Source organism: Lynx canadensis, chromosome E1, assembly GCF_007474595.2.
Source record: "Lynx canadensis isolate LIC74 chromosome E1, mLynCan4.pri.v2, whole genome shotgun sequence".
In the NCBI taxonomy this organism is placed as follows: domain Eukaryota; kingdom Metazoa; phylum Chordata; class Mammalia; order Carnivora; family Felidae; genus Lynx; species Lynx canadensis.
The window spans coordinates 39204723-39221705 of NC_044316.2; the positions used below are offsets into that span (position 1 = coordinate 39204723).

A 16983-nucleotide genomic window follows, 5' to 3' on the forward strand; every position below is an offset into this window, starting at 1 on the left:
TTGGTGAACTCAGAAATCAGTATTTTATTTTGTTCTGCCCAACTGATTTTCCATTTTCATTGTTCAGACATTGTGAGTATGGGTTAAAATGTGAGTTTTAAATAAGACCCCTTTTTTTAACGTTCATTTATTTATTTTTTTGGGACAGAGAAAGACAGAGCATGAACGGGGGAGGGGCAGAGAGAGAGGGAGACACAGAATCGGAAACAGGCTCCAGGCTCTGAGCCATCAGCCCAGAGCCTGATGCGGGGCTCGAACTCACGGACCGCGAGATCGTGACCTGGCTGAAGTCGGACGCTTAACCGACTGTGCCACCCAGGCGCCCCAAGACCCCTTTTTTTTTTTCAACGTTTATTTTTATTTTTGGGACAGAGAGAGACAGAGCATGAACGGGGGAGGGGCAGAGAGAGAGGGAGACACAGAATCGGAAACATGCTCCAGGCTCTGAGCCATGAGCCCAGAGCCCGACGCGGGGCTCGAACTCACGGACCACGAGATCGTGACCTGGCTGAAGTCGGACGCTTAACCGACTGTGCCACCCAGGCGCCCCAAGACCCCTTTTTTTAAAGATGATTGCTAGATTCCTGTTTCAGCTTGCCAGGTAGGGTTTGATTGCTAACAATAAATTTCCTGAAAAAGAAGCTGGTTACCTTTTGGTTTTCCAAAACCGACATTTTATGACATTTTTTGTGCTCAGTGTTTGCTTGTGGAATTACATTAGCTAACAATTTGTCTTGGGGTTGGTTTATATTTGCTGTTTAAACATGATGTGTTGAAAGGTGTGTGGTTTTCATTCTCAGGAATACTTTCTCAGTGTTTTCTTAAGAAAGTTATTTTTGGAGGGCGCCTGGCACAGTCGGTTAAGCGTCCGACTTCAGCCAGGTCACGATCTCGCGGTCCGTGAGTTCAAGCCCCGCGTCGGGCTCTGGGCTGATGGCTCAGAGCCTGGAGCCTGCTTCTGATTCTGTGTCTCCCTCTCTCTCTGCCCCTCCCCCGTTCATGCTCTGTCTATCTCTGTCCCGAAAATAAATAAATAAATAAATAAATAAATAAATAAATAAATAAAGTTATTTTTGGGGTGCCTAGCTGGCTCATTTGGTTGAGCATCCGACTCTCTTGATTTAGGCTCAGGTGATGATTCCGGAGTCGTGGGATTGAGCCCTGCATCAGGGTTAGGATTTTCTTTCTCTCTCCCTCTCTCTCTCTCTCTCTCTCTCTGTCCCCCTCTTCCCCCTCTCTCCTGCTCATGCTCTCTCTCTCTCAAATAAAAATTTAAAAAAAGAAAGAAATTTATTTGTTCCTGTTCCTTTATGGAGGCTCTAGGAGAGAACAATTATCTTGCCTTTTCTAGCTTCTAGAGGCTGCACAGGCTCCTTAGCTCCTGGCCTCTTTCTGTCTTCAAAGCCAGCAGTGGGGAGTCTTTCTCATGCGGCGTCACTCTGACACTGACTCTTCTGCTTCCCTCTTCCACCCTTAAGGCCCTTGTGATTATATTGGGCCCACTCATATCATCTAGGATAATCTTCCTATTTTAAGGTCAGCTGATTAGTGGCCTTACTTCCCCTTTGTCATGTAGCCTAACATATTCAAAAGCTGTAGGATTAGGATATGAACATCTTTGGGGGCGCATTATTCTGCATATCACATAAGGTAAGGAAAAAACATTAATTTACAATAGTGCCACCAAATATAAAATGCACAGGAATAAATTTAGTTAGAAAGGTAGACTACATGAATAAAATATTAAAATACATTGAAGGACAGAAAACTAGAATAAATGGAAAGATATATCATGTTCTTGGACTGAAATACTATATCCATCACTATAAAAATGTCAATTATCTCCACATTAATTTAACTTAGATCCCACTAAACTTATTGAGATCCTCCCAATCTCAAAAATGTGATTTTTTTTTTAACCAGGCAAGATAATTCTGAAGTTTTATGAGAAAAGTTAATCAAATTTGAATAGCCAGGAAACTTCTATAAGAGGAAGCCCCAGAGAGACTAGTTCTTCCTATTTTAAAGACTCACTAATCAAAATACTATAGTATTGATGCATGAATAGTCAGATCAATAGAATAGAATAAGAGGTCTAAAATAGACTTCCAAACAGACTGGAATTTAGTGTATGATAAATGTGACATTTAAAACTAGTGGGGGATGGGGCGCCTGGGTGGCGCAGTCGGTTAAGCGTCTGACTTCAGCCAGGTCACGATCTCGTGGTCCGGGAGTTCAAGCCCCGCGTCAGGCTCTGGGCTGATGGCTCAGAGCCTGGAGCCTGTTTCCGATTCTGTGTCTCCCTCTCTCTCTGCCCCTCCCCCGTTCATGCTCTGTCTCTCTCTGTCCGAAAAATAAATAAACGTTGAAAAAAAAATTAAAAAAAAAATAAATAAAACTAGTGGGGGAAAGATAGACTATCATATGTAGTTTGGGGACAATTCTGTATCACTTGAGGTAGAAGGCAGGGCAGGAAATGTTGGGATAATGACTCATCCTTCCTAGTAAGACATATTGCAAATTGATCAAAGATTCAAATGTGAAAAATGCAATCATAATTGTGCTAAAAATATGAGAATTCTTTTTATAAAGTTGAAGACAGAAGGCCTTTCTAATAATGACTGAAATAAAGAAACCATAAAAACTTATAAATCTGACAACATCAGATAACTTTTACATTGGTACAAAACACAACCTATAAAATTGGAAGACAGATGACAAACTGGGAAGGTATATTTGCAATAACTCCATAGACAGTGACCAGAAAGAAAATACAACAGGCACTTAATTTACAAAGAACCTTAGAAAAAATGCTCAATGTTACTCATAAAGAAGAAATGTAAATTTAAACTACACTGAGATTTTATTTTATCTTTCTCCCTATCATACTGAAAAAAAAATCACAGTTTGGTAACAAATGTACTGTATACAGCCTCTCATTTATTGCTGGTGGGAGTATAAATTCATACAAGTTACTATACTGCTACTATAATCAGACAGTGTGATATTGGCATAAGGGTTGGCAAGTGGATCAGTGAAATAGAATAAAGATTCTAGAAATCGTCTCACATACATATGGTCAGTTGATTTTTGACAACGTTTCCGAAGTAAGTCCATGAGAAAAGGATAGCCTTTTCAATAAATGTTGCCGATCAATTAGATAATTGCGTATAGCAGAGATCGATACATCTTGAGCTGTACCTCACACTCTATATAAAAATTAATTCAAGATGGATTAAATACTTAAATGTGAAGGTTACAGGTATGGAACTTTTAGAAGGCAACATGGAAGAAGATCTTCATAACCTTGTTCAGACAAAGACTACTAGCACGTGGAGAGCACTAAACATAAAACAATGAATTTGACTTCATCATAGTTAAAGTCTTTTACTGATCAAAATATACCACTAAGAAAGAGAAAGCACAAGCCACTGGCTGGGTGAAAATATCCACTTGAGATATAAAGGACCTTCCCTTTGACACAGCAGTATCATGACTAGTTCTATGCCCGAGAGAAATGAGTGCGTATGTACACAAAAAGACTTGCATAAAAATGCTTCTAGCAGTTTTATTCTTAATGGCACCCAAATGGAAACAAGCCAAATGCTCACAAACAACACAATGGATCAACAGACTGTGGTATATTCATAGAATAGGTTAGTAACTTGACAACAAAAAGAATGAACTATTGGTATTCACAATGACGTGGATGAACTTCAAAAACATGTCAACCTGGGTCGTCTGGGTGGCTCAGTTGGTTAAGCGTCTGACTTCAGCTCAGGTCATGATCTCATGGTTCATGGGTTTGAGCCCCGTGTCAGGCTCTGAGCTGTCAGCACGGAGCGTGCTTTGGATTCTGTGTCTCCCTCTCTCTCTGCCCCTCCCCCACTCGTGCTCTCTCTCTCTTCCGTGCGCTCTCTCTCTCTCTCAAAAATAATAAACATTAAAAAAATATATATCAACCTGAAGAATTTAGGCACAAAAGGGTACAAACAGTATGATTACATTTATATTAACTTTAAGAACAGGCCAAACTCTTCTACGGTGTCAGGTATCAGAATAGTGGTTGTCTCCTCATGAGGGAGGTGAGCTGACTGGGAAGGAGCATGAAGGAATTCTCAAGGTCGATATTTCACATCTTGATGTTCTAGTCTATGTCTCGATCTGGATGTGATTACATGACTGTGTATGGTTTTCAAGTTTCATGGAACTACATGCTTTCCACCATTGATACGTTTTCTTGTATGAAAATGAAATCCCAGTGAAGTATGGTTAACATAGAAAGTTAAGATTTGATAGAGCTGTGTAGCTCTATGAATGCTTACTACTTTATTCATGTACTTGAATTACAAATGGGTCATTTGTAATTTCACTTGTGAAAAATGGAAGTCATAAATGTGCTAAGAGAAAGCATAAGAGAATTCTTTCACAAATGAAGAGTGGAGGAAGGCCTTTATAACAGTGACTCAAAATCAAGAAACCACAAAAAAATGGACAAATTTTGCTTCACAAAATAACAGCATTTGAAATAGTAATAATTTTAAAAACGTGTAAAAAGGACTGGAAGGAAAGATATCTAAATGTTAAGAGTGGACTTCTTTGCATTTTATAATTATTAATGAGAGTTATTTTCTTCTTTATGTTTTTGTACATATCCCACAAATTGGCTGTATCACTTTCAGAATCAGAAGAAGAGTTTGACATGGGGCACCTGGGTGGCTCAGTCTGCTAAGCGTTGACTCTTGATTTTGGCTCAGGTCATAATCTCACCGTTTGTGAGTTTGAGCCCCCAGTCGGGCTCTGCACGGGCAGCCCAGAGCTTGTTTGGGATTCTTTCTGTCCCTCCCTCTCTCTTTGCCCTTCCCCTGCTTGCACATGCTCTCTCTCTCAAGATAGATAAATAAACATTAAATTTTTTTTAAAAAAGAGTTAGACAACTATTTTTGTTATATCTTTGTTTTTGTACTCTTTTCTCCATCTTATCACTTCTCTTCTTGTGTATCTCAGGCAGTGATTTTCCTTCGTTGCATGGCTGACTGCTTTATTTGTGCTCTGGAGCTAACTTCTCTTTGTTTCTTTCAGGACCACATTTCATCAATTATGTACCCTTTTCTTGCATCTTGCACATCTTCTTTACTACTTGATCAATTTTCCTTTCCCTGTAAGCATGTTTGTTACAGATCTTAATATTGTCTAACTCCTAGCTATGTAGCCACTTTGGCTTTGAAGGCAGTGTCTTTCCTTCATTACCCATTTTTTTGAGACAGCAGTGGGTATCTATCTGTTACCATCATTTTGCTGCCACCAGCTCATTTGTTGACTTTGCGAAATCTGGCTAACCTATAAGCATGATATGACGTAGCCTATCTTGAAGACCTTCTTTGTCTGCCTTAACATAACACCATTTTCCGGTGCAGAAATACCCAGCGCTTCCTGAGAGCAAAGTACAAATTCTTGATTGCCAGGCAATCAAGACTTGCCATAGTCTTGATCCAGCTGACTGTACTTCACATCCCATGGCTCCTGTACCCCCTGCATACACTCTAACCAAACTGTATTCCTTGCCATGCTCCAAGCTCTCCTTGCTTTGTTTCTCCAGGGCGTATTTATTGTTGAGGTTCCCTCCATTTTTCTCCATCTAGGTGTTTCAAGGCTGCTCTGGGAGAGAATCCAGGGCTCACCCATATTTGATTCTCCTCTCCTTGGGGGCACAGGGGAAGATTACTCTTTCCTGTCCCCTTGCAGTTAGGAAAGGTGTAACCAGGGCTTTAATCTTTAGTTCAAGAGACGGGAGGCAGCATGTTCCAAATGCTGGGAGAGCAAGTCTGAGAGTGATAGAGAGGAGTTCCCTTCACAGCATTGTCCTGGCTGGAGCCTTCTGGGAAAGGGGCAGTGCAGGGGAGAGGAAGGATGGGCTTTAGGTCCAGCCTGAGCTAAGTAGCTGATATATAGGGAGGGAATATGGCCTTTGTGGGGCCAGCAAGGAACCCATGAATTGTAAATACTAAATAGATACAATGAGGAGCCTGTGTCCTCAAGTCATGAATGCTTCTTGCATTTAGAGCAGGCAAATTTTGAGGCCATTGTTTTGCCTGAGTGTCCTCATGGTGGGCTGTACTCAGAACCTAGAATGCAAAGTTTTGTGCTGGTTCTTACAGATGAGTGATGCATTATATTTTATTTTATATTTTTATTATTTAAAAAAGATTCTTTAATGTGTATTTATTTTTGAGAGACAGAGAAAGACAGTACATGAATAGGGGGAGGGGCAGAGAGAGAGGGAGACACAGAATTTGAAACAGACTCCAGGCTCTGAGCTGTCAGCACAGAGCACGTTTCGGGGCTTGAGCTCACAAACTACGAGATCATGACCTGAGCTGAAGTCAGACGCTTAACCGACTGAGCCACCCAGGCACCCCATGATATGTTATATTTTAGATTTTACTTTTTATGCAACACTCGGTGCTAAAAATACAGGCATCTTATTTAGTGCATTATTAAAGCTATGAAGATGTTGCATTATTAACTAAAATTAGGATTCTACTAGATTTTACCAAGAAAGGCCTTAACTGTTTTATCCAAAAGTACAGTGGCCATTTTTCAGTGTTTGACAACCCAGGGGAATGCCTACTGCATATGCCCACATGGAAAAAGATGGAATTCCTACAGTTTGGAGGAAGGCTTTTTTTTTTAAGTTTATTTATCCTGAGAGACACAGAGACAGCATGAGTGGGGGAGGGGCAGGGAGGGAGGGAGACTGAGAATCCCAAGCAGGCTCTGCACTGTCAGCACAGAGCCTGCCTCTGGGGCTCAAACTCATGAAACCATGAGATTATGTTATGACCTGAACCGAAACCAGGAGTCAGATGCTTAACAGACTGAGCCACCGAGGTGTCCCTGGAGGAAGGCTTCTGAGGGCTGTTTTGGGATGTCACAGTTTTCAGTGATGGAAATCTTTCCTCTTTGTGCATAATTCACTTAATGTGACTATTTAGCATCATCATTAGCAATTACTTTGTTGTGGGGTGTTGGTTAACTATAGAGCTCACAATGATCCAGATTTGTATCAATGATAATTTTGGTCTATACTTTTCCAATAACCAGATTTAAAAACATATTTATTGCCATGCAAATATGAATCTATTACACTACTGCAAAGTAAACATAATTTAATGCCCCTAGGATTTTAGAAGTTTTTATCATTGTTGGAAAGTAGAAAGGAAAGACCATTTGGCCAGTGAAAGTGTACTATGGTTAAAAAAAAAAAAAAAAAGAAGCTGGAGTCCTCCCACCCTAACACCATTTAGAACAGGCAGACTAACCCAAGAAGAGGTCAGATCTAGAATTAGACTATGTCTTTAACATAATATTTAGTGCAATACTATGCCAAAACTAAAAATAGTTATGAAAGGCTAAAAGTAACATGAGAGTCCCCAAAGTGGTTATTCTATCTTAAGGATATTTTCCTACTTCAGTTCCACTTTGATTTTGCATTAAGCCAAACTGGAAATATTTTTAACTCAGAAAATAAAAATAGATTAGTGAATCCATACAAAATGTTATAGATCGAGAGAAGGTAGTCATGTGCATTTTTCTGAGAGGAAATTGGATATAGCTCGTTGGGAATTATTACAGATGCTGAATATTTGCTTTGCCATAATCTTGACCAAGGCAGAGAAGAAACCGTGGGAAAGTCTGAGGGTGGGTGGATGGCAGAGATTGATATGGTGGAAACCTCTGGGTTAAAAACCACTATGTGTTTTTTAAAAGAACATGTGCATTTTGAAACAATTACAGACCCACAGGAAGTTGCAAAGATGGTGCATAGAGGTCCCATGTATCTAGCTTTCTCCTGTGGTTATAGTGGTTATATCTTGCTCAGCTATAGTTCAATTGTAAAGTCAAGAAGTTGACATGGATACAATGTGTATATATATATGTACACAATGTGTGTGTATATGATGTGTGTATTTCTTTCACATATGTAGATTCATGTAACTACCTCAGCATTCATGATACACAACTCAAGATATGCACCATAAAGATCTCCTTCATGCTGTATTTGTTTTATGTGTAATTTCTAGGGTTTTTAGCCAAACTTAGGAAGAGGAACAAGGAAATGTACATCTATTTCATCTTCTGGAAGTGGAGTTCTCTGTTTTGCTTTTTTATTTATTTACTAAAAAAATTTTTTTTAGTGTTTTTTTATCTTTGAGAGAAAGAGAGCGCGCGCGCAAGTGGGATAGGGGCAGAAAGAGAGGGAGACACAGAATCTGAAGCAGGCTCTAGGCTCTGAGCTGTACTGAGCCATCCAGGCGCCCCTCTGTTTTGCTTTTTAAATGTATGTGAATCTGCTAGGAATTTATCCAAGGGATACAGGAGTACTGATGCATAGGGGCACTTGTACCCCAATGTTCATAGCAGCACTCTCAACAATAGCCAAATTATGGAAAGAGCCTAAATGTCCATCAACTGATGAATGGATAAAGAAATTGTGGTTTATATACACAATGGAATACTATGTGGCAATGAGAAAAAATGAAATATGGCCCTTTGTAGCAACGTGGATGGAACTGGAGAGTGTAATGCTAAGTGAAATAAGCCATACAGAGAAAGACAGATACCATATGGTTTCACTCTTATGTGGATCCTGAGAAACTTAACAGGAACCCATGGGGGAGGGGAAGGAAAAAAAAAAAAAAAGAGGTTAGAGTGGGAGAGAGCCAAAGCATAAGAGACTGTTAAAAACTGAGAACAAACTGAGGGTTGATGGGGGGTGGGAGGGAGGGGAGGGTGGGTGATGGGTATTGAGGAGGGCACCTTTTGGGATGAGCACTGGGTGTTGTATGGAAACCAATTTGTCAATAAATTTCATAAAAAAATAAATAAATAAATAAATGTATGTGAATAATTCTTTTTTTTTTTAATTTTTTTTTTCAGCGTTTATTTTTTTATTTTTGGGACAGAGAGAGACAGAGCATGAACGGGGGAGGGGCAGAGAGAGAGGGAGACACAGAATCGGAAACAGGCTCCAGGCTCTGAGCCATCAGCCCAGAGCCTGACGCGGGGCTCGAACTCACGGACCACGAGATCGTGACCTGGCTGAAGTCGGACGCTTAACCGACTGCGCCACCCAGGCGCCCCCTAATTCTTCTTTTTTTAAAAATTTTAATGTTTATTTATTTTTGAGAGAGAGAGAGACAGAGTGCAAGAAGGGGAGGAGCAGAAAGAAAGGGAGACACAGAATCCAAAGCAGGCTGCAGGCTCTGAGCTGTCAGCACAGAGCCCGACGTGGGGCTTGAACTCATGAACAGTGAGATCATGACCTGAGCCGAAGTCGGACGCTCCACCGACTGAGCCACCCAGGCACCCCTGTGAATAATTATTCTTATACCCCAATGTTCAATAACAGACCTATGTACCTTATGGTATTTTATGCAGCCGCTAACATAATGGTCACAAGACAATCTTATATGTTTATTAGGATTGAAAATGCTTACATGACATAGTAAAAAAATACGCTACTCAACTATGTGCATATGTAAATATGATTACCACTGTATGGAAAAACCTATTGTAAGAAAGAAAACTGTAAGTTCCCAAGATACCGAGAATGGATATTTCGGGTGTGGAATTATAACTGACTTTTTTCCCCTTTCGTGTGCCAAATTGAAAAAAAAAATGGAATCTTGAACTTTTGTAATTACAAATAAAATAAAATTTATTCCTAAAGTTCCAACTGTCTTCCAAGATATATGACATTTTGCATTGATTAGTTAACCTGTTTGTAATTGAGGAGTTAAAAAACTATTTTCAGCTTTGTTTTGTGCAAAATCAAACTGTCGGCATGGGTTTAGGCAATTACCTTGGCATCACATGGTTATCACATCTGCAGTAATAAGCCACAAAGTTTATATTTACCATGCTAAAAAAAATGGAACACATTTTATTTGGAGATTAGCAAGAAAGCTTTATAGACTCCTAGAATATCACAAATAAGCTGGCAGGAGAGGAAATGATAAAGCAGAAATATACTGAGGATGTTTAGAGGACAAGTTCAGGATAGAAACCCTTTTTTAAAATTTTATTTGAGAGAGAGAGAGAGAGAGAGAGAGAGAGCATTAGCAAGAGGGGAAGAGGGGCAGAGGAAGAGAGAGAGAATCTCAAGCAGGCTCCATGCTCAGTGCAGAGCTTGATTTGGGCTCAATCCCACGTGCTGGGATCATGACCTGAGCCGAAACCAAGAGTGGGACACTCAACCGGCTGAGCCACCCAGGCTCCCCAGGATGGAAAACCCTTCTTGACTTTCAAGTTTGGATGTCTCTGACTGAAGCCCCCATCTCCTTTCCAGGACGCTGCTGGCTTTGAAGCCTCCATCTGCCGCGCTGGGGGTTTAGCATTCACACACAGCAGTTTTCGAGCGTGCAAATCACATACCCGGAGTATGGCTCACAAGTGTTGTCTGACGTGCTTGTGGTAGAACATGGGTGACAGGGAAGCCTGTGGAGAAATTTGAACTAAGTTCAACAGGGGAAAGCTGGATAACATTTCAACTCAGAAAAGATCGTGCCCAAATCTGCCACTCTTTGAACGCTCTTTGCAGAATAACATTTGACTTAAGCCTATTTTATGCCTGGACCCAGCATTGTCGCTTCATGCCCATTGCAGCTGTGCCAGCTCAATACAACTATATGTATTTACTTCACTTTGCAAAATGTCCTCTTATGCCTTTGGTGGGAGGCAGGAGCCAAGGGAGATCTCCAGCATGGAATTTTATGTGTGATACTTATTCTGCTTTAGAATTTAGAATACTTTGTGAACACTTCTAATATCGTGTGATTAGCCTCAGTTATGGTTGTTGTTGTTTTTGTTTTTGTTTTTTTTTTTTAACTCTTGTAAGGAGATCCTTTAACACATTAGAGAGGTTTGACCTTGGGCAGATCTTGGGGAAACAGGATTCTCCTACAAGAGCCTCTTTGTGACTTGGGGGATTTTGAGAATAAACGTGTGGAACTTGCCTGCTGTCCTCACTCTCAAGGAGACCCCGGTACGTGTTGATCTCACACTCCAGCCGGGCCTTTGTGTCCAGCAGCACCTCGTACTCCTGGTTCTGCCGCTCCAGGTCACAGCGGATCTCCGCCAGCTGGTTCTCCACGTTATCGATCAGGCACTGCATCTGGGCCAGCTGTGCGCCGTACTGGGCCTCAGTCTCCGCCACAGTGCATTCCAGAGAGTCTGTCTGCAGAAGAAGTGTCCTCAGGAGGGCTGTATAACATAATCCCTGGGATCAGAGTGCCTGTTTCCAAAGCCTTTCTCTACCCTAGTGTAGCCTAGTGACATTCTGAAAATTACTTAGCTTCTCTGAGCCTTAGTTTTATTCTATAACAAGTGGGCAATGCAAAGTACCTATCTCCTAGGAGGGTTGTGAGGATGAAATGAGTGATATGTGTAAAGCATTTTGAAGAGTTCCTGAAAAAAAAACTTTAAAAGCTAGGTAAGAGTTATTACTAACACCACCAAGCCCGCTGCAACCTTCAGTATACTGAAGTTGGGTATCGACTTGAGGCAGGGAGGAGCCATATAGTGGGAGTTAAGAGGCTCTGGGATTGAACCAGCTGGATCCAGCTTCCACTTTTGCCTCTTAAAAACTGCATGATCCCTGCAACTTAATCTGAATCTCAATCTTCCTCATCTGTATAACGGGCTTAGTAAAGGGATTTATCCCATAAAGTAAGGCTCTCACAAGATGAATGCACAGCTGTCATTCACCTAGTCTCCATAGGGCCTAACGTGGCACAGACAGGGGTGTTTGACTGGAACTGGCTAGTGTTATCTTCAGTGCACGGTATCCTCGTTGCTTGGTGGGGGTCGGGGGGGGGGGTTCAGTGAAGGGTCCAGTTGAGATGTGGATCCTGGGAAAGTTTAGGATAGTGGTAGAATGCAGAGTTTGAATACCATTGTTTTCTATGATGGTGAGCTTAGAAACCTGGCCCGAATCAAAAGAGCTTCAGGGGCGCCTGGGTGGCTCAGTCGGTTGAGTGACCGACTTCAGCTCAGGTCACGATCTCACGGTTTGTGAGTTCGAGCCCCGCATCGGGCTCTGTGCTGACAGCTCAGAGCCTGGAGCCTGCTTCCGATTCTGTGTCTCCCTCTGTCTGCCCCTCCCCCACTCATGCTCTGTCTCTCTCTGTCTCAGAAATAAATAAACATTAAAAAAAGATTAAAAAAAAAAAAAAAGAGCTTCAAAACCCACTGGAATGCTCGAGTGCCTTTGACTCAGAGGTTCTGTTCTCATTCTGCTCCTGCTCTTCCCCTCTCTCCCTGTCTCTGGAAGGTGCTGCAGGATCACACTCAAGCCCAGAAGGGACGGTCAGGGCATCCCGTTGGGACAGTACAAGCTGTTGACCTATCGCTTCTGCCTCTAGCTCGGTAAACAGCAGTATTTAGGAAAGGCAAGGAAATATACTCCTTGCACATTGGAAATGGAGACTTTCTGCCACATGAACTGTGGGGCTCTCTCCTCGGGGTTTGGAAGAGGGGATGGCATCTCGGGGCCTGACTCCTCAGTATGTGAGTGGCATACCAGGCTTTGCTGTGCTTGGAGCTCAATTTCCAGAGCGTTGGCTGTGCGTTTCAGTTCCAGGATCTCTGTCTGGCAGTCCTGCAGCTGCTCCGTGCTGCACAGCTGCTGCTGATTCAGCTCCTCTGTCTGAAACACAGGTGTGATCAGAGGACCCAAGTAAGACAGACATCTGGAAGCCTGTCACCTTCCTGCTCCAGGAGCTGACCTGAACAGCGAACCATTCTTCCACGTCTCTGCGGTTGTTGGCGAGCACCGTTTCATACTGACAGCGCATCTCATCCAGGACCCTGTTGAGGTCGACGGTGGGGGCAGTGTCCAGCTCCACGCTGAGTCGGTCACCCAGCTGTCCGCGAAGCAAGTTGACCTCCTGAATGGGGGAATGGAGTCAAGAGTGTGACAGGGTGGGTGGGCGGGGGAAGGGGGGGATTCACTTTGACATCCCAAGGGCGTCGCATTTCTGTTTTGGGGGAGAAGTGAGTAAAAGTGTAAAAAATCTAAAGGGATTTAGATTCAGTTGCTTGGGTTGCAATCTCTTTTCGTAGCTCAGTGTCTGCATCTGCAAATGGGTATAATAATTTTACCTTTCCCAGAGACTTATTGTGAGAGATATGAGTTAATGTTTATAGAAAGCACTTATGAAAGCCCTCGGCAAATAGGAAGGTCTCAATAAATGCTATTATTATCATCAACCAATGCTCAAAGGGGAAATATACTATATTACATCTTTCAGCTTTTCACCCTTTAGCCTCATTGATGTGAGATAATCAGATACTTCATATTTTATGATTTTAAAAAGTTTATAGGTACAGAATATTTTAAAAATTTGGCCCAAATATTGCATAAGATGTTATCCCCTTTTTGAAATGGCCTTCACACCCTGTGTTTATCGATAATCCAGATTTTCAAACCTTATAGGTTAGAGTTAGGTGAGCCAGAAAGCCTCCAAGGAAGGCTGTTTGTGGGAGTTACCCCCTCCAGACAGCAATGACAGGTGGACAGTTTGGTTCATCCATGTGGCACTGGCCAGGGCCATTTCACACGTACATCCAGAGACAGGACATGCTGCCATGATCAGGCCCAACAGCATTAGTGCCCTGAGTACTTTTGTTCCAGCATGAGCGGTATCTGCCCAAGTTCGATTTAGGTACACAACACGGACTGTATCAGTTTGACTTTGTCCCTTCTACATTCGTTCAGCAATTTTGCCACTTTCCTCACCTCTTCGTGGTTTTTCTTAAGGCAAAGGAGATCGTCCTTCAGAGACTCCACGTGGGCCTCCAGATCGGCTTTGCACAGAGTCAACTCACCCAGGATCCCACGCAGGCCGCCAATGTCCGTCTCCAGCAGCTGGCGAAGAGACAGTTCAGACTCGTACCTTTCATGGCAAAAGAGATACAGCCAACGCTTACTTGGCTGGAGACAGTGCTGGGGATGCTGGGGAGTGACAAGAGGACTCAAGGAAGCCACATCCCAAATAATAAATGTGAGTTTTGTGAGCATTCTTAGCTTTAAAAAAGCTTATAGAGAGAATATTTGTGGTGTGTGCACACGCACTTGTGTGTGTGTGAGAGACAGCGCGAGAGAGAGAGTGAGAGAGAGGCAGTCATAAATTATTCTCAAGTTCAAATTCAACTTACTTTGACCTAAAGTCATCGGCAGCCAGTTTGCAGTTGTCAAGCTGAACAGCAAGTCTAGAATTCTCTGCCTTTGTGCACAAGATCTGGGAAGGAAGGTCGTTATATGTATTAGATGGCCCTTTGAAAGAAACCTAAATATCTATTCATTTAACAACTATGCCATTATTTATCTTTTAAAAGTCTTTATAAGAAAGTATAAAATAGCTTTCAGCCTACTTCTCTTATTAGCCATGTCACTTCATGACGAGACAAGCAGGACCAATTTATAAAAGAAATAGATAAAAAAGGTTAGTTTTTCAATGGCCTAAGACATTTTGCAATATTCCTTGACAGTTGAACTCTGATTTTTCTCCATAAGTGGTTTGTATTATGACTCTATCCCCACTCCATGAAAATAAAAATTCATCTGTAAAAAAATGATTCCTAGGGTGAAATTATGTGATTAAAACGATGACATTTCAATATCTATGTTAAAATATAAATATAAACATCCAGTGTTGCATACAGAATTAACTTTGGGTATAACACAGTTTTTCCTTACTCTCTGGACAATGAAGGTAAAAGTCTGGACATGAGAGAGTTTATTATGGCCGTCAGGGATTACTGGCATCCCCAGGGCTAATGCTGACGTTTCCTGACTTTCGGCCCACCACCCTTTCCTCTGGGTCACATGACCTCCTGAAAAGTCCCCTTTCCCTGGGGGGACTTCCATAGAACAGCCTCTTTTAGTATAAATATAAAGATGGAGCAAATCCCAGATTGGAAGGGTAGAACATTAGGGCAATGAGACACCAGACCTTTTGCTGGAGATCTTCAATGGTGTCGAAGTAACACTGATAATCGGGGCACACCAGGGGGACCTCCCCTTCACACTGTTCTCGGATCCTGCACTCCAGCTCCGCGTTCATCTCCTCCAGGCCTCGCACCTTCTCCAGGTAGTTGGCGAGTCTGTCGTTCAGGAACTGCATCGTCTCCTTCTCGTTGCTGTTGAACATCCCATCCTCACACCAAGCACCGCTCCCCACCAAGCACGGAATGTGACAATTCCCAGCCAAGTAGCACGGTGTGACACAGCCTGTTGCCAAACGAGACCCAGATAGGAAGCTAGGGGTCTGGCCTCTGGAGGTGGCTTGGGCGCTGGGGAGGTGAGTGGTTTCCATGGAACAGGGTGAAGCGAACACACAGTCGGAAGCTGTGGCACAGGATTCAGAGGAGCAGCACGTAGGGGAGCAGTCCGAAGTCATCCTATCGAACAAAGAACCAAGACTAGTTGCAGAACTCCGGCTGACTGGCTGCCGAGGTCTCCTTCCCTCCTGAGACTTTTATACAGTCCCCCAAATGGGTATTTACGGAACAGACCAGATGTTTTCCTTATCACTGTTGGTGGCAGTTGTCATATGAACACTCATCAGGGTTGTTTGTTTGCTGAGGAAGAGTTTTATGCTTCATAAAAGAGGCATAACTTCAGGTTACTAAAAAAGGACACTATTTCCATATGCCAATAGGATAAAATGTTTGGTCCAGAATAAAATCTTCTTAGGAAGCGCTGTCCGTTTGGCAGACTTTGGAAAGATGGAGAAAATGTGGCCCCTCAGTAATTATAGGTACAACTCATTACAAATAACGAAAACAATATTCCCACACATTTTCATCCTGGGCACTGGAAATTGTTTATGTATCCTCTTAAAATTCATATTACATCTCATTAAATGCCATTTATTTGTTTGTGCCACCATCATAAAAATGTTCCCTGTAGTTAGCAGTCTTTTCAGCGCTTTTTATGGTCTTGCTGTGCTCAGATGGTGGAGGGGTGAGGTGTGTACTGGGTTTAAAGTGTGTGTGTGTGTGTGTGTGTGTGTGTGTGTGTGTGTGAATCATGTCTACCTGTGCACACATTGAAAAGTCACTTTATGTAACAGATGGGTACGATCTGTGCCCTCCAGGCCAAAAGACAAATTGGTTATCAAGATCTGGAGTTGTGATCTATGATTTCCGGAAATTTCCTTGCTTTCTCCACATTTCCTATGCCTAATTTTTATTTATTTAAAAAAATTTTTAGGGGCGCCTGGGTGGCGCAGTTGGTTAAGCGTCCGACTTTAGCCAGCTCACGATCTCGCGGTTCGCGGTCTGTGAGTTCGAGCCCCGCGTCGGGCTCTGGGCTGATGGCTCAGAGCCTGGAGCCTGTTTCCGATTCTGTGTCTCCCTCTCTCTCTGCCCCTCCCCCGTTCATGCTCTGTCTCTCTCTGTCCCAAAAATAAATAAACGTTGAAAAAAAAATTAAAAAAAAAATTTTTAAATATTTATTTTTGAGAGAGAGAGAGAGAGACAGAATGTGAGTGGGGGAGGGGGAGAGAGAAGGAGACACAGAATTGGAAGCAGACTCTAGGCTCTGAGCTGTCAGCAGAGCCCGATGTGGGGCTCAAACTCACGAGTCTTGAGATCATAACCTGAGCCGAAGTCGGACGCCCAACTGACTGAGCCACCCAGGTGTCCCTCCTATGACTCATTTTTAGATGAGAGATATACTTTTTTTTACCTGTATCTATAATAAGAGTGAAATAAAATCTCTAAGTTACAATCTTTTAATCTCTTAGGAAACTAAACCCTCATTGGTTACACTTCAGAATAGGGGCAAGGGAGCTACAGAAGGTTTACTTCTGAGATGGAATCTGTTTTGTCTTATTTCCTTTTTTTTTTTTTTCAGTTTTTAACTTTTATTTATTTCTGAGAGACAGAGACAGAGTATGAGTGGGGGAGGGGCAG

General features: G+C 42.3%; 1 protein-coding gene across 1 annotated transcript; it reads right to left on the bottom strand.

Moving 5' to 3' along the window:
• Nucleotides 1-10400: 10400 nt before the first annotated feature.
• Nucleotides 10401-15464, bottom strand: KRT40 (keratin 40). The gene is made up of 7 exons (XM_030295499.1): nucleotides 15018-15464; nucleotides 14221-14303; nucleotides 13802-13958; nucleotides 12789-12950; nucleotides 12584-12709; nucleotides 11019-11239; nucleotides 10401-10500 (listed from the first exon to the last, which is right to left on the bottom strand). The coding sequence occupies exons 1-7, from the start codon at nucleotides 15462-15464 to the stop codon at nucleotides 10401-10403; spliced, it is 1296 nt and encodes a 431-aa protein (XP_030151359.1).
• Between the last annotated feature and the right edge of the window lie 1519 nt (nucleotides 15465-16983).

Coding starts and splice junctions, on each gene's coding strand:
- KRT40 (XM_030295499.1), bottom strand. CDS start 15,464: ATGACTTCGGACTGCTCCCCTACGTGCTGCTCCTCTGAATCCTGTGCC. Junction 13,959..14,220: donor GCCGATGACTTTAGGTCAAA/GTAAGTTGAATT, acceptor TTGCCATGAAAG/GTACGAGTCTGAACTGTCTC. Junction 12,951..13,801: donor TTAAGAAAAACCACGAAGAG/GTGAGGAAAGTG, acceptor TCCCCCATTCAG/GAGGTCAACTTGCTTCGCGG.